The 27570-nt window shown below is 43.2% G+C and overlaps 2 protein-coding genes across 2 annotated transcripts; both read left to right on the plus strand.

Moving 5' to 3' along the window:
- The first annotated feature begins 509 nt into the window (after positions 1 to 509).
- LOC139309317 (E3 ubiquitin-protein ligase TRIM39-like) lies at positions 510 to 16441 on the plus strand. Its single transcript, XM_070933372.1, has 7 exons — positions 510 to 908; positions 1693 to 1788; positions 2368 to 2598; positions 4215 to 4237; positions 6674 to 6792; positions 8098 to 8130; positions 15687 to 16441. Exons 1-7 carry the CDS (start codon positions 510 to 512, stop codon positions 16199 to 16201), a joined length of 1416 nt encoding a protein of 471 aa, XP_070789473.1. The 3' UTR covers positions 16202 to 16441.
- A 7830-nt stretch (positions 16442 to 24271) lies between these two features.
- Positions 24272 to 27490, plus strand: LOC139309318 (E3 ubiquitin-protein ligase TRIM17-like). Its single transcript, XM_070933373.1, has 3 exons — positions 24272 to 24714; positions 26550 to 26645; positions 27224 to 27490. Exons 1-3 carry the CDS (start codon positions 24301 to 24303, stop codon positions 27374 to 27376), a joined length of 663 nt encoding a protein of 220 aa, XP_070789474.1. The 5' UTR covers positions 24272 to 24300; the 3' UTR covers positions 27377 to 27490.
- Positions 27491 to 27570: the final 80 nt, after the last annotated feature.

The raw sequence follows: 27570 nt of genomic DNA on the forward strand, positions 1-27570 counted from the left end.
TAGCCCCCTGCTCAAACAGGAGGCCCTATATACCATTTGAAATCCACAAGTCATAAAGGGCCCATGGTTCCCCACCTGTCCTTTAGCAGAATGTTTGGATCAATATTTGATGGGGTGGGGGAGCATCCCATGAATTTTGGCTTCTCCCCAGTTTTTAAAAACTTTTTTTTCTCTTTAACAGGATGCTGGGATCAATTGTAATTGATTGGTGATTAGTCCCAGGGATGCCTCCTTCTCTCCAGTTTTTAAAACAATTTCCCCCTTAATGAGCTGGTTGGGCTAATAATAATTGATCAGGGGTCCGTCCCGCAACTGTTTACTCCTCCCCAATTTGTTCCTTTCAACATACTGCAGTTCTTCTTTAAGAAGCCAGTGAAGCTGATCGCAAGAGGAACAAAAAATTCATTTTGGTTTCCTGCCTAGGCGCAGCCCAAAGACGGTCACCTGTTTTGGAGGAAAAGAAACTAAACTTATCTTTCTCTTTCTTTGTCCCGGCAGAGGAAGCGGTGATGGCAGCTGAAGCGTCCTTGCAGGATTTGGTGGAAGAAGCCACCTGCTCCATTTGCCTGGACTTTTTCCAGGACCCCGTGCTCATCCCGGAGTGCGGCCACAACTTCTGCCGGGGCTGCCTGACTCGCAGTTGGGGGACGTCGGAATCGGAGGCTTCCTGTCCCCAGTGCGGACAGACCTTCGCGCCCTGCAGACAGCTGGCGCGGGTGGCTGAAGTGGCCAGGCGATGCGGAGGTCCTTGGGGCGAGGAAGGATGGAGCTTCTGCCCAAAGCACCAGGAGCCCCGCAAACTCTTTTGTAAGCACCATGAGACTCTCATCTGCGTGGTCTGCTACCTATCCAAAGAGCACAAGGGCCACTCGGTGATCCCTGCGGAGGAGGCTTTCCAGGAATTCCAGGTAGGAGTCAGCCAGGAGGAATCGCTGCGGAGGGGCATCCAGTGCCAGCCCTCGCAGTCTTTTTACCTCTTTACTTGCTTCCTCCTGCTTTATCCCACCCCTTATCTCCCTGCCTGCAATGTTTAAAAAACAGGTTGACATCCCTGTTGTCACTGATCAAAATTCAGATGCTTGTCATGTCAACTGTCATGTTGTGTTGTCCTGGGCTCTTGTGTTCACCCTTTGCCACCTTCTGATAAGCAAAGTCAATGGGAAAGCCAGATTCGCTTAACAGCTGTGTGACTAACCTGACAATGGCAGTGATTCACTTAACAACATTTGGAAGAAAGGTTGTAAAATGAGACAAAACTTCCCTTAACTGTCTTGCTTAGCAACAGAAATTGCCTGTAGGAAGAAATAGGCTCCCTTCACCAGCTCCCTTTCCACATTTGCTCTAGAGCGAAATTGTCATGGAGTCCAAATCTTGAGTGCAGAGGCCAAAAACCACTCCTGCTGGATCAGCCCAAACTTTCATTTCTCAGTGATGCTTCTGGGATGATTGCAACCAGGAAACTCAGGCAGCTCACTTTAATGCCCTTGCAGGGAGTCCTTGGCAATGAAAAAAGTGACAGAATGTTTTTTACCCTTGTGATCATTGCAGGCATTCCATGGTCACAGGATCAAAATTTGGACGTTTGCCAACTGTCATGTATTTATGATGATTGAATATACTGGGTCTTCTAACTGGGTCTTCCCTCCGATGTAATTCTTTACAGAAAAGAAACTCAAAACTTATATTTTTCAGATCAAGGTGGAGGATTGCCTGAAGGCTCAGAAGGAGCAGAAAGAAAAAATAGCTACATACAAAGGAGACACAGAGCAAACTGTGCAGGAGATGCTTGTAAGTATTGATCCAACGGTGAGGAGCTTCTGAGCTAATAGGAAGGAGAACCTCAGTCGCCATCTTTAATAATAGGCAGCCTGTCTCTAAGTACAAGTTCTGACTTAAATTAATTCAAAGTTAAAGACTGTGTGAGGCACAGAACTTGTTCTTAACCTGGGGACTGAGATGTCACCATTGGCTGAATGAGTCTCAGTTGGGTTAAGTGCCCCTATCCCATGAGCTGTGTTTTATGCAATAGGTTTGGCTTCCTTAATAAATTAAGGCAAATCGTATTTCATCACTGAAAAAATTGTGAACACAAACATTTTTCTGTCTACATTTTTGAAATCCCTGATTGCTAAGAAAATTTTCATGAGAGATCATTTAAACTGGAGCCTTTTTTTTTTCTTTTTAGAAACTTCCCCCTTGTGTTTTTTAATGTCAAAAGGATTTTTTTCTTCCTAGGAAATTCTCCCACTTCACTTTTGGATTCTTCAAGGAATCCATTTAATTATCATGACAAAATTAAAATTATTAAATAAAATAATTAAAATAAAATAAAATTATGCCATTTGCTTTTTCTCTTTCTTGTTCTAGGATCGCATCGACAAAGTGAAAAAAAGTGTAATGGCTGAATTCAGAGAGCTACAACTCTGGTTAGAAGGACAGGAGAAGCTTCTATTGACTAAAATGGAAGAAACGGAGAAGGATATTATGGCAAGAAAGGAGAAGGGTTTGGCCAAGCACATGGAGGAACTGGGCTCTCTTGACCATCTCATCCAGGAGATAGAAGAGAAGCTTCAGCAGCCAGCCAGCAAACTCTTACAGGTCAGGTTGTATCATAGAGATCATAGAATCCTAGGGCTGGAAGGGACCTTGGAGATCTTCTCTGCCCAAGGCAGAGTCCTTATTCCATCCGGAACAAATCTATTATTGGAAGCCTCCAGTGATGGATCACCCAGAACTCTGGGAGGGAAGCTGTTCCACTGATAAATACTTCTCACTGTCAGGAAATTCTTTTGTATTTTAGGTTGGATCTCTTTGTGCTGAGTTTTCACCCCATGCCTCTTGTCCTGCCTTCAGGTGCTACGGAGACTAAATCATGCCCTTTTCTCTATGACAGCCTTCCAAGTATTGGAAGATGGCTGTAGGGTCTCCCCTAAGCCTTCTCTTTGTTAGGCTGAGTCCCCTTTGCCATTCATTGTACAGTTTGGCCTCCAGAGCCCTTATCACCTTTATTGCTCCTCTCTGTCTCAGCATTTTTTTGGTATCATGGTGTACCAATGATGAAATGGAATAGCCTGCTTTAGCCCCTCCACAGAATACTCTTTTTGACTCTTCCCTTCCCCCTCCCCAGAAATTTAATTGAAATTATAATAGTGAAAAGTACAAATGGAAATAAAGAAAATAGGGAAACGGAGAAGGATAAGAATGGGAAGGAAGTGTCAGATAAAGGGAAAACAAAACATTTTCAGCACAGTAAAATACAAAATAAAATTACAGCCTCAAGTTATTTTTTTATATTTACTCATTATTAGCCATGTGTATAAAAACAGATTAGTCTAATAAGAAAAATCAAGTATCAAGAGTTCTTTTTTTTTTCTATCTCAAGCAGAAAGTTTAGAAGCAGCTTCCAAGTAGAAGCAATGGGTCATATCTAATTAAAGCAGTCAATTTTGTCATTTTTTCTAGCTCCATCACTTTTTCCATCCCTTCTTCTCTTGTGGAGGTTGATATACCTTCCCATGTCTCCATGTAGGATTCTGTCTGCATTTGACTCTATGGAAAGGAACGGTCACCAAATGAGCTATTTAGTCAAGGACTAACTGTATTGGCTTAAATTAGGGATACATAATTTGATACAGAAAAAGCAGGCCATGCAAAAAGCAGGAATTCAAAGTACTGGTCACTGTCTCTATATTCTTCACAATTTGAGGTTCCTGTCCCCTATTAGAGGATGTAGTGGTGGGTGTTCTTTGTAGGGTCTCCCCCTCCCCTTAATCTCCAGGCAAGGAAAAACCCTACACTGATTTCTTTCTACAAAGTATTATAACCACCTGGATTTTCCAAAGTGCCTTCATTCTGGAAGCATAAATGCAGGACATGTTTTTATTCTATTGATGCACTGTTTTGTTTTTCAAATGGTCTTTTCTTTTTGCTATTATGTGTTATATATATATATATTCTGTAATTGTGTTGAATTCAAGTAGGGTATAATTTTTCTCAGACAAAAAAGTAAAAACAATACCTCTCCAAAAGAGGTTGAACAGCTGAGGAAAAAAGAGCAATGGGATTTTTTTTCTTTGAAAAAAATGGAAGTATTTTATCTGTCTGTTAGTGTCTGGTTGTCCAGAGGTTTCACTCATTTGTTTTTGTAAATGTAAGAATTTAATTTTCTGCTTAGGAAATGGCTCTTTTCAATGCTTTGTCTCTCTTATTTTTAGGACATTGGAAGCATCTTGAAGAAGTAAGTAAATCTACCCTTTTCTTTACAGTCTCAGAGATTAGCAGCTCCTCCAATAGTTTTCCTATTTTGGGAAGTTCTGTTTGTATTTCGGAGTATTTTAATGTAAAGATTGCGTACTGTATTTCAGGGCTTTTTAGACATTTCCTCAGATAACTTCAACACAATATAATTAGCAATATTGGATATGATCAATTATTGTTGGTTGCATAGTCAGCCAGATGTTTAGACTGAATTTGGCCATTTTACCTGCCTATTGAATCTTTCCCAAGAAGAGACAGATGTTTGATGGTTTTGAAGGTATCATTGTATGATGTAAACTGTTCCAAGTAATGCAACTATCATAAATACATGCCAGTTGCCAAGCACCAGAATAGTGATTACAAGGACATTGTGACAGATGTTATCTGCTATTTCATTGCATTACCTTTAAGTTTAAGGTTAAGTTTACTTTGTGTCATTGCACCTCGTACATCAAAATTAAATGCCATCTTCAGTGTACATCATACATAAGAAAACTATAAATAATAATAATAAAACAAAAACAAAAACATATCCTTCACATTCTACACAATTAAATTGAAAACCTGTGATACTGCATTAGTATTGCACTATACAGTAGAATTCAACATAGTTACCTCTCTGGGATAGAAGCTGTTTTTCAGCCTATTTGTCCTTGTTTTTATTTACCACGGTTGTTTTTTCCTGAGTAGTCTCAAGTAGTATAATCTCTGCTGGGCCCCTTTGACCAGTGCTGCAGTGTGAGCACCCCAGGTCAGATCCTCTTTTATGATAACACCCAAAAAACTAAACCTGGCCACTTGCTCCACCTGGTCTCCATTGATAAGCGAGGGCTGGATATCTGATCTGTTCCTTCTGTAGTCCACTATAAATTCCTTGGTCTTATTGGTGGTAAGGACGAAATTATTGTCTCCACACAGTGAAAGCAACTGGTCCACTTCATCTCGGTAGGCAGACTCATCCCACCCCCTGGAGATGAGTCCTACCATTGTTCTATCATCTGCAAATTTAATAATAGTATTATTGGCGTGAGTGAGAATGCAGTCATGTACGTAAAGAGTATAGAGTAAGGGACTCAACACACAACCTGTGGTTTACCAGTGTTAAGAATAAGGGCCGAGGAGGTGTGATTACCTAATCCTATTTGGAGTCCTATTTGGAGAAGGGCGGTATAGAAATTTAAACAAATAAATAAATAAATAAATAAATCTGACCCTCTTGAGAGCAGCCAGACAGGAAATCCATAATCCAAAGGTAGATTGAATGAGAAAGTCCAAGGTCCTTAAGTTTAGATAGACACTAGTCTATGTGGAAGAATTGTGTTAAATGCAGAACTAAAATCCATCAAGATCAGTTTGAATATTATATCCATCGTCTAATTACCTACGTCACCCATAGTAGTCATGTGTCATCAGTCATTTGGTAAGATACAATCCATTGTTTTGGCCAAGAGATTCACAAGAATTTTCAAGAGTAGGGAGCCCCAAAACTGAAACTTATTGGCCTTTACTAGATCTCTCCTTGAACTTGACGAAGGTGGATGAGTGCAGTTCTGGATCAGGATCCACTGAGTCGCACATGGTGCCCATATTTGAATAGCTAGCCAGAGAAATGACTGAAGCCATGGAAACAGGGCCCTTCTCAGTCAACAGGAGTGCTGATTTCCCACCAGCTTACCAGGTACTTGGGATCCGAGGACAGGGCAACATAAGAAAATGACAATCAATGAGTTAATAGCTGTCCATCAACACCCCACTTAACAACTAAAAGCCACACACAACCAGGCACCACATAAATACAATGCGTAGAACAGCCCAGTGCACACATTCTGGAGAGAGAGAGAGAGAGAGAGAGAGAGAGAGAGAAGTTCCCTAAGGATGGGCTCCAGCACGAGTCTGAAAGCTCAGAAGTCAAAACCTCCAGTGACCAACTCAGATTAGATCCTGTAGCTAGCCAATCCTCAAGCACCATCTGATGGTTTAGAAAGCTTCTTCTATTGGCATATTGATAAAGGTTGCAGGAACTGGGCATGGCTAGTCTAGTGAAGAGAAGGACCAGGGGAGACATGATAGCAACAGTGTTCCAATATTTGAGGGTCTGTCACAGAGAGGAGGGGGTCAACCTGATTTCCAAAGCACCTGAAGGCCAGACAAGGAATAATGGATGGAAACTGATCAAGGAGGGATTCAACCTGGAAATAAGAGAAAAATTCTGACTGAGGAGAATGAACCACTGGAAGAGCTTTGCCTTCAGACGTTGTGGGAGCTTCATCACTAGAAGCTTTCAAGAAGAGGCAGGACTGCCATCTGTCAGAAACGGTGTGGGGTCTCCTGCTTAGGGGTTGGTGGTGTGTGTGTTGGACTAGATGACCTACAAGGTCCCTTCCAACTCTGTTGTTCTGCTATTTTGTCTTGCCAGATACCAGGCAAAGGAAACATATGAGAATCCGGTGGATTTACTTCTAGAGCCAAAGTGGACAATCTGGGATTACAGTGATATGACTGAGCTTCTGAAAAGTGCCATGAAAAAACTGAGAGGTAAAAAACAGCCGCTGGGGTTTTACACTGGATGACATTTTGAGCATCCAAGAGAGATTCTGGGTCAATGTCACATGGATCAAAGAGGGATCGATTTCAGGATCAGTGTCTCAGTTAGGATTGTAAATGGAGACTACCTGTAGTCTTCGTAGCCCAAATCAGTGGTGGGTTCCTACCGGTTCGCTCTGGATCTTGCAAACTGGTAGTAGCGGCGGTGGGAGGCTCTGCCCATCCACCTGGACATCATCACAGACACTCTGCGCACGCACGCACATTGTGAACCGGTAGTGAAGGTAAGTGGAGCCCATCCCTGGCCCAAATCCATATGCCCTGATCACTGGGGAAGCAGAATAAGTTTCCACTAAGTATAATGGAATACATACAGGTAGTTCTTGACTTACGACCTTAGTTGAGCTGAAAATTTCTGTTGCTAAGCAAGGCAGTTGTTAAGTGAGCAGCGCCCCATTTTACAAACTTTTTTGCCACAGTTATTCAGAAAATGACGGCACTTAAGTGAATCGTGGTTGATAAATGAATCTGGATTCATGCATTGATTTTGCGTGTCAGAAGCTCCCCAGGAAGGTTGAAGAGGACAATCCCAGAATCATGGGATGCTGCAACCATCGTAAATACAAGCTGGTTCCCAAGTGCCCAAATTTTGATCACGGGACTGGGGAGGCTGCAACCGTCATAAGTGTGAGAACCGATCATAAAGCTCCTTTGTCAGTGCTGCTATAACGTCACTAAAAAAATAGTTGTAAATTGAGGACTACCTGTATATGGAATTTATTTATTTATTTTTATTATTTATTAGTCCAATTTATATGCCGCCCTTCTCCGTAGACTCAGGGCGGCTTACATTGCATTATAGCAATAGCCTGCATACTTTTTTGAATATACCTGCTTATTAGGGCTTCCCCCCCCCCGCGGTGTTGTTCTATACAAAGTTGGCTTATTGGCCCCACAATCCGGGTCCTCAATTTACCTACCTCGAAAGGATGGAAGGCTGAGTCAACCTTGAGCCTGGTGAGATTTGAACTTGCACTAATTGTAGGCAGCTGGCAGCTAAGCGCTAGCACTTAATAGCACTTTAGTCCGCTGCACCACTGAGGTGCATATATAGTAGAACATATTTATACCTGATGGAATATATATAGCCACCAATGACATTCTGGCTTGTAGCTTTCCCTATTCCTTATTTCCTGATCTGAGGCCAAGGAAAGCAAACCAGGGAATCTGAGGGAGGCCCTTCTGTTGCTCCAATTCCAGGGATGAGATGCTGAATTCCTCCCTTTTCTTCCCCAGATACTCTGGAAAGTGGACTTCAACTACAGGAAGGTAAATATGAGTTATAGGAATTGGATTTCCTTGCTATTTTAAGCTCTGATGCCAGTAACGTGAAGAGAAACATAATAGATCAAAAAGAAAAATATAGGATTAATTACTATATAAGACTATGATGATCCAGTAAACTTTAATGATTATATGATTTATGAACTATTACTTGCCATTTATATGTACAATATTAGCTAATGCAGTGGAGAAAAATTCCTTGTGTGACTGATCACATTTGGCCAAATAAAGCTGTTGTTCTGTTCTGTTCTGTTCTGTTCTACTCCTCTACTCCTGCTCCGCTCCGCTCCGTTCCGTTCTATACATACCATATTTTTTGGAATGTAAGACGAACCTTTCCTCCCCTAAAAGAGGCTGAAAATTTGGGTGCAACTTATACTCTGTATGTAGCTTTCTGGAAGCTTTTTTTCAGCCCCACCGAGGCACTAATGAAGCACTAGCAAGCAATCTTCCCAGCTTTGCCTGCTCCCTCAACTCCCTGAGTGAAGCAGTCTCCCTGCTTTGCTCCGATTCTCAGCTGTTCTTTAGAAGCTTTTTTCTGCCCTAACCAGGTACCAGCCGAGTGAAGCTTTGCCTGCTTTTCTCATTGCTCTTCCTCTCAGCTGTGCCTTAGAAGCTGTTTTTTATCCCCAAGCAGGGGATAAAAAACCAGCAAACTAATGTGCTGAAGCTGACCAGACTAAGGACGATAGCCAGATGAATACCTGGTAGGCAGATTTTTTTTTCCTATTTTCCTCCCCAAAAACTAAGCTGTGTTTTATACTCCGGTGCGTCTTATACTCTGAAAAATATGATAATCTAAAAAACTGAAGCCAATCTTGGTGTAGAATGAAATACCTAGACAAATGGGAAAATATGACTTGGGAGTGAAAGGAATCTTGAATTCCTACCAAGCTAATAACATCCTCTTGATTTTACTGCCTGACTATAAGTTGGTGAGAGACCAGGTCTTTGGGAGCAGAAATTAGGTCCTTTGGGTCAAAGCAAATAGCAAAGTTGGAGCATCAGGGTTGCCTCCACTCTGTGGGCCCTCAGACTGGTGAAAGCAGAGGTTTCCTGTATAAGATCCTCCCCTTTTGTACATCCCTGTGATACCCTGATGCTCGTAGAGAAAAAGACGGAGCTTCCTCACATCCCATCATGTGTCCTAAATTACCTCTGGGGGATCCTTCTGACTTTTCCCAGTTCAGAATTGAAACATGGCAGCCTCTTGCTCTGCCTGATCTTCTGGAAGAGGTGGAGCGCTATGAAGTATTTGAAGGACTTGGCCATTGTGAGACTTGTGGACTTCAGTTCCCAGAATTCCCCATCCAGGAATCCTGAAGGTGTGCAGCTTAGTGGCAGCTGGAGGGGAGGCAGATGGACTGGAAGATGGCGAAGGCAACCTAAGTGAATGGATGACATATAATTAGCAATATTTGAGATGATCAATTATTGTTGGTTGCATAGTCAGCCAAACGTTTAGACTGAATTTGGCCGTTTTATCTGCCTATTGAGTCCTTCCCAAGAAGAGACAGATGTTTGATGGGTTTGAAGGTATCATTGTAGGGTGTAAGCTGTTCCAAGTAATGCAACTATCATAAATACATGCCAGTTGCCAAGCACCAGAATAGTGATTACAGGGAAACTGTGACAGATGTTAAGTGTGAAAATGGTTGTGAGTCAGTTTTTTGAGAGCCGTTGTAACTGGTTGCTAACAAATACTCATCAATTTCCTTAGACAACCTCAACAGGACATAATTAGCATTATTTGATATGGTGAATTGTTATAGTCCGTCACACACTCAACCAGACGTTTAGATTTAATTTGGCATTTTTTTCCACCTATTGAGTCCTTTCTAAGAAGAGACAGATGTTTGATGGTTTTAAAGGTATTGTAGGATGTAAGCTATTCCAAGTAATGCAACTGTCATAAATACATGCCAGTTGCCAAGCACCTGAATTGTGATTACAGGGACATTGTGACAGATGTTATCTGCAATTTCATTGCATTACCTTTAAATTTAAGTTTACTTTGGTGTCATTGCACCTCGTACAATGAAATTAAATGCCATCTTCAGTGTACATCATACATAAGAAAACTATAAATAATAATAATAAAACAAAAACACATATCCTTCACATTCTACACAATTAAATTGAAAACCTGTGATACTGCATTAGTATTGCACTATACAGTAGAATTCAACATAGTTACCTCTCTGGGATAGAAGCTGTTTTTCAGCCTATTTGTCCTTGTTTTTATTTACCGTCTGCCAGATGGCAATAGTTCAACAAAAGGGGTGCCCAGGATGAGATGGATCTTTGGGAACGTTTTGAACTTTCTTAAGGCAGCGGGAGCTATAAAGCTCTTCCAAGGAGGGGAGGGGGCAACCAATGATCCTCTGGGCAATGATGTTAACCCTCTGGAGCGCTGTCCTATCTGCCACGGTGCAATTGGCAAACCATACACAGGTGCAGTAAGTTAAGATACTCTCTATAGTGCAGCGGTAGAAGGTCACCTGCAGTTTTTCATTCGGTTGTTTTTTCCTGAGTAGTCTCAAGTAGTATAATCTCTGCTGGGCCCTTTTGACCAGTGCTGCAGTGTGAGCACCCGAGGTCAGATCCTCTTTTATGATAACACCCAAAAACCTAAACCTGGCCACTTGCTCCACCTGGTCTCCATTGATAAGCGAGGGCTGGATATCTGATCTATTCCTTCTGTAGTCCACTATAAACTCCTTGGTCTTATTGGTGGTAAGGACCAAATTATTGTCTCCACACAGTGAAAGCAACTGGTCCACCTCATCTCAATAGGCAGACTCATCCCCCCTGGAGATGAGTCCTACCATTGTTGTATCATCTGCAAATTTAATAATAGTATTAGTGGCGTGAGTGAGAATGCAGTCATGTACGTAAAAAGTATAGAGTAAGGGACTCAACACACAACCCTGTGGTTTACCAGTGTTAAGAATAAGGGCCGAGGAGGTGTGATTACCTAATCTGACCCTCTTGAGAGCAGCCAGACAGGAAATCCATAATCCAAAGGTAGATTGAATGAGAAAGTCCAAGGTCCTTAAGTTTAGATAGACACTAGTCTATGTGGAAGAATTGTGTTAAATGCAGAACTAAAATCCATCAAGATCAGTTTGAATGTTATATCCATCGTCTAATTACCTACGTCACCCATAGTAGTCATGTGTCATCAATCATTTGGTAAGATACAATCCATTGTTTTGGCCAAGAGATTCACAAGAATTTTCAAGAGTAGGGAGCCCCAAAACTGAAACTTATTGGCCTTTACTAGATCTCTCCTTGAACATGACGAAGGTGGATGAGTGCAGTTCTGGATCAGGATCCACTGAGTCACACATGGTACCCATATTTGAATAGCTAGCCAGAGAAATGACTGAAGCCATGGAAACAGGGCCCTTCTCAGTCAACAGGAGTGCTGATTTCCCACCAGCTTACCAGGTACTTAGGATCCGAGGACAGGGCAACACAAGAAAATGACAATCAATGAGTTAATAGCTGTCCATCAACACCCCACTTAACAACTAAAAGCCACACACAACCAGGCACCACATAAATACAATGCGTAGAACAGTCCAGTGCACACATTCTGGAGAGAGAGAGAAAGAAAGAGAGAAGTTCCCTAAGGATGGGCTCCAGCACGAGTCTGAAAGCTCAGAAGTCAAAACCTCCAGTGACCAACTCAGATTAGATCCTGTAGCTAGCCAATCCTCAAGCACCATCTGATGGTTTAGAAAGCTTCTTCTATTGGCAGGTTGATAACGGTTGCAGGAACTGGGCATGGCTAGTCTAGTGAAGAGAAGGACCAGGGGAGACATGATAGCAACAGTGTTCCAATATTTGAGGGTCTGTCACAGAGAGGAGGGGGTCAATCTGTTTTCCAAAGCACCTGAAGGCCAGACAAGGAATAATGGATGGAAACTGATCAAGGAGAGATTCAACCTGGAAATAAGAGAAAAATTCTGACTGAGGAGAATGAACCACTGGAAGAGCTTTGCCTTCAGACGTTGTGGGAGCTTCATCACTGGAAGCTTTCAAGAAGAGGCCGGACTGCCATCTGTCAGAAATGGTGTGGGGTCTCCTGCTTGGGGGTTGGTGGTGTGTGTGTTGGACTAGATGACCTACAAGGTCGCTTCCAACTCTGTTATTCTGTTATTTTGTCTTGCCAGATACCAGGCAAAGGAAACATATGAAAATCCGGTGGATTTACTTCTAGAACCGAAGTGGACAATCTGGGATTACAGTGATATGACTGAGCTTCTGAAAAGTGCCATGAAAAAACTGAGAGGTAAAAAACAGCCACCAAGGTTTTACACTGGATGACATTTTGAGCATCCAAGAGAGATTCTGGGTCAGTGTCACATGGATCAAAGAGGAATCGATTTCAGGATCAGTGTCTCAGTTAGGATTGTAAATGGAGACTACCTGTACTCTTCGTAGCCCAAATCAGTGGTGGGTTCCTACCGGTTCGCTCTGGATCTTGCAAACTGGTAGTAGCGGTGGCGGGAGGCTCCGCCCATCCACCTGGACATCATCACAGACACTCTGCGCACGCACGCACATTGTGAACCGGTAGTGAAGGTAAGTGGAACCCACCCCTGGCCCAAATCCATATGCCCTGATCACTGGGGAAGCAGAATAAGTTTCCACAAAGTATAATGGAATACATACAGGTAGTTCTTGATTTACGACCTCAGTTGAGCTGAAAATTTCTGTGGCTAAGCAAGGCAGTTGTTAAGTGAACAGTGCCCCATTTTACGAACTTTTTTGCCACAGTTATTCAGAAAATCACGGCAGTTAAGGGAATCGTGGTTGATAAATGAATCTGGATTCATGCATTGATTTTGCGTGTCAGAAGCTCCCCAAGAAGGTTGAAGATAACAATCCCAGAATCACGGGATGCTGCAACCATCGTAAATACAAGCTGGTTCCCAAGTGCCCAAATTTTGATCACGGGACTGGGGAGGCTGCAACCGTCATAAGTGTGAGAACCGATCATAAAGCTCCTTTGTCAGTGCTGCTATAACGTCACTAAAAAAATAGTTGTAAATTGAGGACTACCTGTATATGGAATTTATTTATTTTTATTATTTATTAGTCCAATTTATATGCCGCCCTTCTCCGTAGACTCATGGCGGCTTACAATGCATTATAGCAATAGCCTGCATACTTTTTTGAATATACCTGCTTATTAGGGCTTTCGCCCCCCCCCCCCGGTGTTGTTCTATACAAAGTTGGCTTATTGGCCCCACAATCCGGGTCCTCAATTTACCTACCTCGAAAGGATGGAAGGCTGAGTCAACCTTGAGCCTGGTGAGATTTGAACTTGCACTAATTGTAGGCAGCTGGCAGCTAAGTGCTAGCACTTAATAGCACTTTAGTCCGCTGCACCACTGAGGTGCATATATAGTAGAATATATTTATACCTGATGGAATATATATAGCCACCAATGAGATTCTGGCTTGTAGCTTTCCCTATTCCTTATTTCCTGATCTGAGGCCAAGGAAAGCAAACCAGGGAATCTGAGGGAGGCCCTTTTGTTGCTCCAATTCCAGGGATGAGATGCTGAATTCCTCCCTTTTCTTCCCCAGATACTCTGGAAAGTGGACTTCAACTACAGGAAGGTAAATATGAGTTATAGGAATTGGATTTCCTTGCTATTTTAAGCTCTGATGCAGTAACGTGAAGAGAAACATAATAGATCAAAAAGAAAAATATTGGATTAATCACTATATAAGACTATGATGATCCAGTAAACTTTAATGATTATATGATTTATGAACTATTACTTGCCATCTATATGTACAATATTAGCTAATGCAGTGGAGAAAAATTCCTTGTGTGACTGATCACATTTGGCCAAATCAAGCGGTTGTTCTGTTCTGTTCTGTTCTACTCCTCTACTCCTGCTCCGCTCCGTTCCGTTCTATACATACCATATTTTTTGGAATGTAAGACGAACCTTTCCCCCCCTAAAAGAGGCTGAAAATTTGGGTGCAACTTATACTCCGTATGTAGCTTTTTGGAAGCTTTTTTCAGCCCCACCGAGGCACTAATGAAGCACTAGCAAGCAATCTTCCCAGCTTTGCCTGCTCCCTCAACTCCCTGAGTGAAGCAGTCTCCCTGCTTTGCTCCGACTCTCAGCTGTTCTTTAGAAGCTTTTTCCAGCCCTAACCAGGTACCAGCCGAGTGAAGCTTTGCCTGCTTTTCTCATTGCTGCTTCCTCTCAGCTGTGCCTTAGAAGCTGTTTTTTATCCCCAAGCAGGGGATAAAAAAACCAGCAAACTAATGTGCTGAAGCTGACCAGACTAAGGATGATAGCCAGATGAATACCTGGTAGGCAGATTTTTTTTTCCTATTTTCCTCCCCAAAAACTAAGCTGTGTCTTATACTCTGGTGCGTCTTATACTCTGAAAAATACGGTAATCTAAAAATCTGAAGCCAATCTTGGTGTAGAATGAAATACCTGGACAAATGGGAAAATATGACCTGGGAGTGAAAGGAATCTTGAATTCCTACCAAGCTAATAACATCCTCTTGATTTTACTGCCTGACTATAAGTTGGTGAGAGACCAGGTCTTTGGGAGCAGAAATTAGGTCCTTTGGGTCAAAGCAAATAGCAAAGTTGGAGCATCAGGGTTGCCTCCACTCTGTGGGCCATCAGACTGGTGAAAGCAGAGGTTTCCTGTATAAGATCCTCCCCTTTTGTACATCCCTGTGATACCCTGATGCTCGTAGAGAAAAAGACGGAGCTTCCTCACATCCCATCATGTGTCCTAAATTACCTCTGGGGGATCCTTCTGACTTTTCCCAGTTCAGAATTGAAACATGGCAGCCTCTTGCTCTGCCTGATCTTCTGGAAGAGGTGGAGCACTATGAAGGGTTTGAAGGACTTGGCCATTGTGAGACTTGTGGACTTCAGTTCCCAGAATTCCCCATCCAGGATGGCAAAGCTGGACGGTAATCAGCAGAGTGGTTGCCACATGGGAGACTAGAGACTAGGGGAATTGACCAGTGGAGCCAAGAGACGAAGAGCTGAGGGGAGGAGCCAAAAGCTGCACAGGTAGTCAACATATCCTGAAGGTGTGCAGCTTAGTGGCAGATGGAGGGGAGGCAGATGGACTGGAAGATGGCGAAGGCAACCTAAGTGAATGGAAGGAGAAGGCCAGAGGAGCGCTGAAGAGGCCGGCAGTTAACAGAGGATGGGACTAAGACAGTGGGAGAGCCTGAGTGCTTGGAGAAAAGGGAGCAGAGGGACCTGGACAATAGCAGCCCCATCAGCCATTGGAATTCTGTTAGTTGAAGTCTACAAGTCTTACAGTGGCCAATGTTGGAGGACTCTTGACCAGGCAATGCTTAGGTGTTGTTTAAAAAAAACAATGAGTCTTCCAGTCCGGGGGGGGGGGCAGTGTTTGGAAGCTGAACTCCATTCACACAAGAGGGTTAAACTCTTGGGGGGTGAAGACACAAACCAGGCCTGCAGCTGATATTCTTGTTCTTCCTTCCTTCCTTCTCTTCCCCCTTGCAGAGAATGTAACTCTGGATCCAGACACAGCCAATCGTGGCCGCCTTGAAGTCTCAGAAGATCGAAAAAGTGTCAAAGGAGTTGAGCCAGTTAAAGGAAAATATCTTCTCTCAGACCCAATGAGATTTGTACGCCATCCTTGTGTCCTTGGCTGTCAGAAGTTCTCCACAGGGAGACATTTCTGGGAAGTTATTGTTGGAGATAGAGAAGGATGGACTGTAGGGGTTGCCAGCAAACCACTGAACGTAACAAATGTTGATGAGCAGACCAGGCACTGGGTGTTTTGGAAATGCCTAGGGAAATACCAGGCCGTATCTCCATCAAAACGCTCTGACCTGGTCCTGACTGAGGAGCCCACGAGGATCCGCATCTCTCTCAACTGCGAAGGGGGACAAGTGAGCTTTTTTGATGCCAGCACAGCAACTCTGATCCATACATTCTCAGACGCTTCCTTGGTTGGAGAGACCCTTCTGCCCTCTTTCTGTTTGTTCGAAGGCACCTGCATGACACTCCCCTAAAAGAAGAGATAACCATAAACAAAAATTTGGAAAACTCCCTATTTGCCAAGCAGGGATCTCCGAAAGCCTTTAAAGCAGAGATTCCTTAGCTTTTTCCTACTTCAGCTTCCTTTATTGTTCTATGCCACCCTGGTCAGTCAATCAGTCCTTATAAAGGAATAACCTGATCATCATTTCTATTTGTCTGGATAAAAAAAAAATGAAGTGTCCTAGGAGCTTTATCGGCTTTAGCATCATGTGTTCAGGTGTATCAGTATTAAAGATACCTTACAGCTAAGCCTGTCAATCATGATTTAATATGTCTGTCACAGCTCTTCATCCCATTTATGGATCATGCTTGTTTTTTTCATGTTAGTTGCAATCAATGATTGTGTAGGTGTCCATAACTCCATATATTCTATAATCATTCCCTTCTTTTTTTTCTTTCCTTCCCCCTTTTTTCCTCCAGTTTCCTTTTAAGACATAATTGTCATAATCCAAGGAACCCTAGCAGGGCTTCAGCAGGTATTACACTCGATATAAGCTTTATAGCCTCACAGGTATAGGAGGAGGAAGATGTGTTGGATATGTTTGCCACCTTGAGTTATTTGTAAAAATAATAAAGGCGAGATAAAAATAAATAAGGGGAGTGAAACTTAACTCTGTTATGGTGACTTTGAATGCTGACAGCAGATCTCTGGAACCCCTCAAAGCATCTAAAGAACTGAAGATTGACAAGCTGCTGTTGGCAACGGAGCAAATGAGGAATCCTAATGAACATACCTAATACAGGTAGTCCTGGACTTACAATTGAGCCCCAAATTTCTGCTCCCAAGTGAGACAGCTGTTAAGTGAGCTTTGCCCCATTTTAACTCTCACGGGGGAAGAAGGGAATGAAAAGGAGGAGGTTTTGGCAGGAAAAAGGAGGGGAGCAGTGGATAGAGAGAGAGGGCGAGAGGGACAGGTGGGTCTCTTTGGGGGCAAACCTGAGGGAGAAGGGAGAGAAGGGAAGTGGGGCCTCCTGGCTCACCTGGACTCCACCCCACCAAGTGAGGGGGGGGAAGCGACACATGAGGACGGGTTGAGGAAAGGGAGAGAAAGGAGTGGGGGGGGGGAAAAGGAGGGAAAAGTGTGTGAGGAAAGGTTGAGAAAGGAGGAGGAGGAAGGAGATGGAGAGAAAGGGAGGCAGGCAGGGGAATCACGGGAGGAGCAGAGGCAGTGGCAGGAGAGACCAGCAAGCAGGAGGGGGCGGGGGAGAGAGGAGAGAGAGGGAGAACTGGCTGAATAGCCATCTGACCCCCACCCAACCATGTGAGGGAGCTGAGTGGAGTGGCAGCCACAAGGAATGGACTGTACCAGGGGAAGGCGCCTGGATGGTTGGAAAAGAAGGCAAGGGGAATCTATCACATGACTCGGGGACCCTGCAACCGTCATAAATATGAGCCAATAGCCAAGCGACTGAATTTTGATCAAGTAATCATGAGGATGCTGCAATGGTCATAAGTGTGAAACACTCTCATAAAGCACTTTTTAATGCCTATATACATTAACAACATCAACAAGCTGGCCTAGCTTAAAATGGTTTTAATGGGGTTTTTAAATGTTCGATTTTATTGATTCTGGGTTTTAAATTGGGAACTTTTCGATTTTGCAGATCTGGGATTTTAAATTGGAAATGCCGATGATTTAATTTATTTTTAGTTTTTTTTTAAACTTTTGTACTATATGTGTTTTAAGTTTGGCTGTTCACCGCCCTGAGTCCCCTTGGGGAGAAGGGCGGTTTACAAGTTGAATTAATAATAATAATAATAATGCAGCATTAGTTTTGGGCTTTTATCAAGGGCTTCTTATTGTCTCTTTCAGTCCAGGTTTACTCCCTCCGGTCCCATAAATGTTTCCTTCTTCCTATTGAAAAAAAAAGCATTTTCCCCTTTAACAAGCTGGTTGGATCAATAATAATTGCCCTACACACAGTTACTCGTGCTGGTCACCTCACGGATTGACTACTGCAATGCTCTCTACATGGGGCTGCCCTTGAGGACCACCCGGAGGCTTCAGCTGGTGCAGAATGCAGCCGCGCGGGTTGTGATGGGAGAATCCCGATACTCCCATGTTACACCCCTCCTACGCGGTTTGCATTGGCTACCGGTTGCCCTCCGGGTGAGATTCAAGGTGCTGGTGATGACCTATAAAGCCCAACATGGCTTAGGACCAGGATATTTGGCGGACCACTTACAGCCAGCAATGATATCCCATCGCCCGGTTCGCGCCCATAGAGAGGGCCTACTCAGGGTGCCGTCGGCTAGACAGTGGCGGCTGGCGGCCCCCAGGGGTAGAGCCTTCTCGGTCGTTGCGCCCACCCTCTGGAATCAACTTCCCTTGGAGCTCCGATTAGCGCCTGACCTTCGCACCTTCCGCCGTGAATTAAAAACTTGGCTTTTTAATTCCCTTGACCTGGACTGACGATGGGGTTTTAATGGTTTTAAGGGTTAATTTTAAATTTTTTAGATTTTAATTTTTATTTTATATTGTGGCTTGTGTTTTATTGTTGTGAGTCGCCCTGAGTCCATTGTGAGATAGGGCGGCATATAAGCCGAATAAAATAAAATAAAATAAATAATTGTTTGGCAATCTGTACAATGGATGTTTCTTTCTCCCCGGGATTTTTCAAAATCTTTCCCTTTAGCAATTGAGGGGGGGGGGGGGGAACCGATGGCCTTTTTATAATTTGCAGACTTCAGCTGCAAAAACTCCTGAGCCAACTGGCTCACAAATACTGAAGGTCAATCAATCAATCAATCAATCAATCAGAATAGAACTGGAAGGGGCCTTGGAGGTCTTCTAGTCTAGCCCCCTGCTCAAACACTTCTCCTCTTCTCCTCCTGCACATTCTTGTATCCCGGTTGCTGCGGTCTCAGGCCAGCCGCCATGGCCGCCATTCCACCGCCACCGGTGCAGAGGGCAAGCCTCCAGCCCCAGGAACCTGCCCGTTCCTCTCGGCCGTCCGAGCGGTCCCTCTCTATCCCCCTGTCCCTATAGGACAGGGTAGGTCCAAAGACCTACCGGCGGGTGCTTGGCAGACGGGTAGACTTGTGATCAGTCGATCCCAAATGCTGACTGTGAATGCTAGTAGCTTTATGGTAGAAGGCCAGAGAAAGGCAGGATATGCAGTGGTGACAGCATGGGAAGTTGGAGAAGTCAACCCATTACCAGTAAACATTTCTGCCCAACTGGCTGAACTGGTCACTCTAACTAGAGCCTTACAGCTGGCTGTGGGACAAACATTAATAGCAAATATACCTTTGGAGCCTTGCGTGCCCACGGAGCCTTATGGAAAGAAAGAGGATTATTAAATGCAAGAGAATCAACCATTAAATATAGCCCACAAATTTTAAAATTATTGGAGGCTGCTTGGCAAACAAAACAAGTAGGAGTCTTACATGTCAAGGGACATTCTAAGATACCCCTTTACACAAAAGGAAATTGGGCTGCAGATGGAGCTGCTAAGGAAGCCTCCCTACCACACTTAGAATAAACAGCCTACCTAACTCCTATTTCTCCCTACCCACTTCTCCACTCTCTTGGACTCCCAAGGGTAGGACATGGGCCACATCAGTTGGAGGCAGGGCGAGGAAGGATGGGTGGTGGAAGGTAGAGGGCAGACCTATTCTACCAAATACACCTCAAGAGGATTCATTTATAACAAATACATGCCAGCACACAATGGGGGGTCAAAGGGACTGGTAGACTAAGTGACATGCTGTGTAGTAGAAAAGGGTCTCTATTCCACAGCCTCCCAAGATGTAGCAGTTTGTCTGATCTATGCCAGAAATAATCCAAAAGTAGCCAGGCGCCCACCCCTTAGGAGTCCAACTTAAAGGCAACTACCCAGGGACAATTTGGGAAATAGACTTCACTGAATTACCTAGAAAGCAAGCTTTTGAGTATGTTGTGGGACTAGCATGGACCTTCACAGGATGGCCTGAGGCTTTTGCTTGCAGGACTAATAGAGAGCATGAAGTAGTAAACGTCCTACTGGAAGAAATCATTCCTGGGTTTGGGCTGCCAAATAGTACATCCTTTGATTGTGACCCATATTTCACAGCTAAGGTTTGTGTGAACGGTTAAAGATCACTCGGAAGCTTTACTCAGTCTACCACCTGGCAAGTAGTCCTATAGCAGAAAAAGGTAATGATTTTAAAAAAACAACAGCTAGCTCACTTATGCCAGGAGGCTCACCTGTCCTCATCGCAAACTTTGCCACTCATGTTGTTAGGGCTGCACATTGCACCTCGACAGAGAGTGGGCGTGAGCCTCTTTTGAGGCCCTTTTTGGGCGACCACATCCCTCCCTAAAGGCAGAGGAGAGGTCCATCCCACTGGTGGGCGAACTGACCTTGTACCAATATGTAAGACAACTCGCTGGGGTTATGAATTTTCTTTCCCGTTATCTGCAGGAAAATCAATACCCTGGACTAGATCATCCAGTACATCCATTTCAGCCTGCAGACTGGGTGCTTGTAAAGACATGGGGATTAACAATGTCCTTGGATCAGAAGTGGAAGGGACCGTTTCAAGTGCTTCTGACCACATATGTGGCACTAAAAGTGGAAGGCCTGGCATCTTGGACAGATCACTTCCAGAGTGACGAAATACCCACCATCTGATTCTTGGACTGTGCAGCCTGTGACTTCCTCAGTAGAAGAACTGGGACTTAAGTTATTGTTCTGGAAAGAAAAGCCTCTGGAACCATCGTTGTGTGAGAGGAGAACTACCATCTCCCATAGGTCTTCTCTGAATTAGGAAATTTCCCCAAAAGGTATTTGTAGCTCCCCACACTAGAATTAGGAGAGTTAGCCAATTATTACCACTAGCTGATTGGGGTGTGTGTATGTGAAGGCTAAAATATTAAGCCAAGTAGACTTAACTACTGTCAGGATGAGACCATATGATTTGTTATGGAACTGTGCTCCTCCCACCCACCTATATTATGCCCACTTTACCTGAAAGGAAGATTAGAAACCAGAGGGACCTTGAACAATCCAGAAAGTACCTGAAGAACTACCAATTCTTACTTTGTTCAGTGGGCTCTGGACCCTCAATAATGCCAGCTACAGGAGCCTTGGTGGCGAAGTGGACTAAATTGCTGTTAAATAGCACTTAGCTGCTAGCTGCCTGCAATTACCACAAGTTTAAATCTCAAGAGGCTCAAGGTTGACTCAGCCTTCCATTCTTCCGAGGTAGGTAAAATGAGGACCCGGATTGTGGGGGCAATAAACTGACTTTGTATAAAAAAGAACACCGCTTAGGGGGGCCAAAAGCCCTACTAAACAGGTATATACAAAAGTATGAAAGCCATTGCTTAACGCATTGCAAGCCGCCCTGAGTCTCCGGAGAAGGGCGGCATATAAATCAAACCAATAAATAAATAAATAAATAAATAAATAAATAAATAAATAAATAAATAAATAAATAAATAAATAAATAAATAAATGTATCGTGTACAGGCAGTGGAGGAAATCCTAGCTAATGAGACTGGGGAGTTTCTTTATTGCTGCAGCAGAAGATCAAGAACCCATTCGGAGAATGACAGTTCAGTTCAGAATAGGATGGCTCTAGATATATGGCATCCTAAGGACGTTTGTCTCCCTTACTTGGACAACAATGCTGTGTGCAGATTCTGGACAAATCAGAGGAATTCCACAGCTGAACTACACACATCACAAAGATAGCTGCAACTCCTCCCCCCACCCCCCATGGACGAATGGAAAGGCTGTTGGCACTGATTGACAGTATGGTTGCCTGATTCCAACTGGTTAAGAACCGAATAATGATGTTGGGTGAATCTTGGAAAATTAAATAGTTTTCAGATTCAAAGGGGGAGGGGGGGCAAATGATGGGCTGTCTGCTAAAATGAAGCCAGGTCTTGCACCCACTTGAAAGTAAGTCAGGAAGCCTGTAATTGTGGAGTCTGTCTGGCAAGAACAAAGACTGCTGATTCACAGGAAATATGCATGTGTAAAGCTTGTAACAATTCTGGGTAGTTAGAAAGCTGATAAAAGTAACTAGAGTTAGGCAAATTACAGACCTCAGCTAAAAGTTAGGAATAGAGATGGCCTGCAGCAAATCAAAGGGGCATTAGATAACTCCTGGGGCATTCATTAGCCAAGGCTTAGGAATAGGGACAGCTAGAGACCAATAGAACAAACTGTAAAATTATTACTACAATGTTTATTAGATGATATTTCTTACTATCCCGCCTTGTCCCGCCTTCTTCTTTAGTGAAAATGTATAAAGCTTTCTTCATCCTTTGTTGTTGGCTCTCTTGGCATTTTGGCCAGGAGCCCTTTTCCTTGGGGTACCCCAATAAAAAGCAATCAAAACCTGCACCTCGTGTCTGGCATCCTTCATTGGCCTCAGCACCAGGTTCAGACCCCAATTGGGGACAACAATTAGTTAGGAACAGAATTGTTACCTAAGAGTGTCCATTAGTGTAAAGAAAAGGATGCTACAGCAAGATATAGAGAAATGTTTTCAGTGATTTTACTAGTTAGAATACAGACTTTAAAAAATTAGATAGGATTTTGCTATACAGTACTTCCCTTTAACACACTAGATGATACAATTTTAAACTTCCTAGGTTGAAGGTTTTCCTGCAACATAAATATGGGATATTAAAAAGGGATTTAGATGTGAATATTATGGAAATTTGGTATCTATAGTTTCCAGGCCCTAAATCTGTTTAGTAGCATCATAGTAGCCTCAGTCATATTAGTGATTCCTTCCTTCCTTCCTTCCTTCCTTCCTTCCTTCCTTCCTTCCTTCCTTCCTTCCTTCCTTCCTTCCTTCCTTCCTCCCTCCCTTCCTTCCCCTCCCTCCCTCCCTCCCAACACAGAAGGGTTTTCACCTGGTGCCAAAATGAGGCCACTGTGGGTACCAACTGAGGGTCTCTGGGGAGGACATTCCATAAATGAGGTGCCACCTCTGAAATGGCAAGATAAAGGAAGGGGCTTGGGAGTGTCCATGTCCCCTTGGGGAGCCCATTGTGACTAAGGAAGCCTCCCCCAAAATCCCTTGAATAAATGGCCTATAAGATGTTCTCCACCCACCAGATTCCCTCCCCCTCTTAGGTTGGCCTGAGACTCCTAATGGCTCTTTCTATCCATCTTTTGCCTTAAGGGAGCTCATTGGTCAAACTTGAAGATTTCCATCCAGCAAATGATCCCATTCCACATTCTATATATTGCATAATCCACAAGGTAGTCTTTGCCCAATTTTGGAACTTTTCCTGATCCATTTCCTGATTGGCTGGCTGGGAAAGGGACAGTCCAGGAAGGTCTTCCTTTGCCAGATATTCATATTAGAAGTTAGGGAACAGATTATAATTTCTACATTCTCCTTTATCTGTGAGACATCCTATCGATTGCAGCATTGGCTTTGGGGTTTTATCAAGGGTTTCTCCCAGTTTCTGCCATGCCAAATTTACTCCATTCCATTTCTGTCCCATAAATGTGTCGTTCTTCCCATTTTTTAAAAAAGCATTTTCCCCTTTAACAAGTGGCTGGCTGAATAATAATTGATGGTGAATCAGCCCCATGAATGTTTCTTCCTCCCCAGGATTTTTCAATATCTTTCCCTCTAGCAGGATTATTGGATCAGTAATTGACTGGGGGGTCCGTCCCAAGAATATTTGCTTCTCCCCAGATTTTAAAAAGCAGTACTTTTTCATGCGGCTGTTGATAAAAATAGGATCGCCAACATGATCGCCAACATCCGATGAGGGATATGAAGGAGAAGGAAGAGGAGGGGGGGAGGAGGAAGGAAAGAAGGAAGAAGAAGAAGATTAAGATTATTTTGAAAACTCCCCCCCCCCTCTTTGACGAGCTGATTGGGCCAATAATAATTGATCGGGGGTCCATCCTGTGAATGTTTGCTTCTCTCCAGTTTGTTGTTTTTAAAACACTTTTTTCCCCTTTAAGAAGCCAGCGAGGCTGACCGCAAGAGGAACAACAATTCATTTCGGTTTCCCGTCTGGGCAGAGCCCAAAGGCGGTCACCTGATTTGGAGGAAAAGAAACGAAATTTAACTTTCTCTTTCTTTGTCCCGGCGGAGGAGGCGGCGATGGCGGCCGAAGCGCCCTTGCAGGGTTTCCTGGAAGAAGCCACCTGCTCCATCTGCCTGGACTTTTTCCAGGACCCCGTGCTCATCCCGGAGTGCGGCCACAACTTCTGCCGGGGCTGCCTGACCCGCAGTTGGGGGACGTCGGAATCGGAGGCTTCCTGCCCCCAATGCAGGCAGACCTTCGCGCCCCGCAGCCTCCTCCCCAACAGGCAGCTGGCGCGGGTGCTGGAAGGGGCCAAGCTATGCAGCAGCCATCCGGGCGAGGAAGAAGGGAGCCTCTGCCTGAAGCACCGGGAGCCCCTCGAGCTATTCTGTAAGGACCACGAGACCCTCATCTGCATGGTCTGCGACCGATCCAAAGAGCACGAGGGCCACTCGGTGATCCCTATGGAGGAGGCTTTCCAGGAATACCAGGTAGGAGTCAGCCAGGAGGAATCGCTGCGGAGGGGCATCCAGATCCTTGGTCTTCCTGGCAATCCTTGGACCAATTTACTTTTTCTGTTGTCCACAAACTGGGTTTAGCCTGGCGCAGATGCGAATTAAAACCAGACTGGAGAGGCGGCTCAAGGGACTTTTAATGACGTACTTCAGCAAAAGCCAGAATCACTTCACAACTGTGTTACTAAAAGTGAACAACTGCAGTGATTCACTTAACAACTGCAGCAAGACCTTGGAAATTTAAAAACAGAACAGGATTTTAAAAAAATAAGGAATAAAAATTGACTGGTGGCCATATTTGCAAATTAGGACAAAATATAAAAAAGACAGGGAACAATATGGTATACACAGAGAACAATTGGAATTGGATAAGATATTATTAGGACCAGGAGAAAAAATGATCACAAAAATGTATAATTTTCTGTTAAAATTTAAAATGGAAGAAGAAACCGTGAAGGAAACAATGATTAGCTGGGCAAGAAATTTTGGCTATAACATTCATTTGGATCAATGGGATAAATTATGGGAGAGAAACTATAAACTAACAATGTCAGCTGCTTACAAGGAGAATCTTTATAAGATGTTTTACCGATGGCACCTGCCACAAGCGAGATTGGCAAGGATGTTCTCAAAACAGGTCCCCGGATTGTTGGAGGTGCGGCCATAGCCGAGGGACCTTCTACCACATGTGGTGGACCTGCCCTAAGATTAGGAAATTTTGGTGGAAGATAAAAAAAATGGCTGGAAGAGATAACTGAGTGGAGGATAGAAAAAAAAACAGAACTATTCCTCCTTGGTATTTAAGAAGGGAAAATGGAAAAAAAATTACAATATATCACATTACACATACTAACTGCATGTAGACTTGCCATAGCACAAAATTGGAAACAACCGGATATCTCCCCAGACCAATTTATAATTTTAAAAAATTATGAGTGCGCAGAAATGGACAGATTATCTATGGAAATTAAGAAAAGGGAAGACACCAAATACTATTTAATTTGGAATAAATGGTATTCCTGGCTGGAGAGGAAATCTATAATGTAAGCGATATTTTGTTACGAAACCAAATTGTGAATAGAAGATATTGTAACTTAGATAAGGATGTAAATTAAGACAGATAGAAGTAGAATTTGTGTATGGAAGTTAATGAGGATAGAGATGCCGATATAGAAAATCTGTTACTAGTGCTTAGGTTTTGATATGTTTCTTTTTGTATGTTGTTTTTGTTGTTTGTTATAGTTTTTTATTTTTTGTTCTTTTCTATTTTTTTATACTGTATATTTTAATGTTTGAAAATTTAATAAATATTATTTTTTAAAAAAACAACTGCAGCAAGAACATCACTTAACTGTCTTGCTTAGCAAGGGAAATTGCCTGTAGGGGGAAATAGGCTCCCTTTGCCAGCTCCCTTTCCACATTTGCTCTAGAACGAAATTGTCATTCCTCCAAAGTCTTGAGTGCAGACCCCGAAAAACACTCCTGCTGGATCAGGCCAAACGTTCATTTCTCAGTGATGCTTCTGGATGACTGCAACCAGGAGACTCAGGCAGCTCACTTTAATGCCATTACAGGTAGTCCTCGACTTAAAACCATTCGTTTAGCGACTGTTCAAAGTTACGATGACAATGAAAAAAGTGACATAATGCTTTTCACCCTTGTGATCATTGCAGCATTCTGTGGTCACATGATCAAAATTTGGATGCTTGCCAACTGCCATGTATTTATGATGATTGCATATATCTTCTAACTGGGTCTTCCCTCCGATGTAATCCTTTACGGAAAAGAAACTCAAAACTTGTATTTTTCAGATCAAGCTGGAGGATTGCCTGAAGGCTCAGAAGGAGGAGAAAGAAAAAATAGCTACATACAAAGGAGACACAGAGCAAACAGTGAAGGAGATGCTTGTAAGTATTGATCCAAGGGTGAAGAGCTTCTGAGCTAATAGGAAGGAAAACACCGTCTGCCATCTTTGATAATAGGCAGCCTGTGTTTTAGTACAAATTCTGACTTAAATGAAATTCAAGTTAAAGATGGTGTTAGGGCACAGAACTTGGTCTTAACCTGGGGACTGAGATGTCACCATCGGCTGAATGAGTCACAGTTGGGTTAAGTGCCCCTATCCCATGAGCCGTGTTTTATACAATGGGTTTGTTTTGTTTAATAAATTAAGGCAAACCATATTTCCTCCTATTGAAAAAATTGTGACACAAACATTTTTCTATCTCTTTTTTTGGAATCCCTGATTGCCAAGAAAATTTTCATGAGAGATCATTAAACTAGAGCCTTTAAAAAAAAACCCTTTCCCCCCTCCACTTTTTAATATCAAATGGGTTTTTTGTCTTCTTCGGATATTCTCCCACCTCACTTCTGGATTCTTCAAGGAATCTGTTTAATTATTATAACAATTAAAATAAAAGTAAAAATAATTAAGTAAAACAATAAAAATAAAATAAAATTATGTCTTTTGTCCTTCTTGTTCTAGGACCTCATCAAAGAAGTGAAAAAAGATGTAGTGGCTGAATTCAGAGAGCTACAACTCTGGTTAGAAGGACAGGAGAAGCTTCTGTTGACTCAAATGGAAGAGACGGAGAAGGATATTATGGCAAGAAAGGAGAAGGGTGGACTGGAGGACTGAGATCTGGTCTGCCACCCCCTACTTACTCATGGAATGGGAGGCCCCAGACAAGGAGATCTCAGAGAAGCGGGGAGGCTGAGGAACAACATAATAAAAAATGAGTGACTCTTGTGATATCCAATCTCATTCAAAACTGAAACCTGAGATGCAGGCTCCACTTAGAGAAAATATAGTGGTACGAGGAGGAAATAGAT

Source organism: Pituophis catenifer, unplaced genomic scaffold, assembly GCF_029215685.1.
Source record: "Pituophis catenifer annectens isolate HBS135680 unplaced genomic scaffold, rPitCat1.0.hap2 SCAF_2, whole genome shotgun sequence".
Lineage (NCBI taxonomy): Eukaryota > Metazoa > Chordata > Lepidosauria > Squamata > Colubridae > Pituophis > Pituophis catenifer.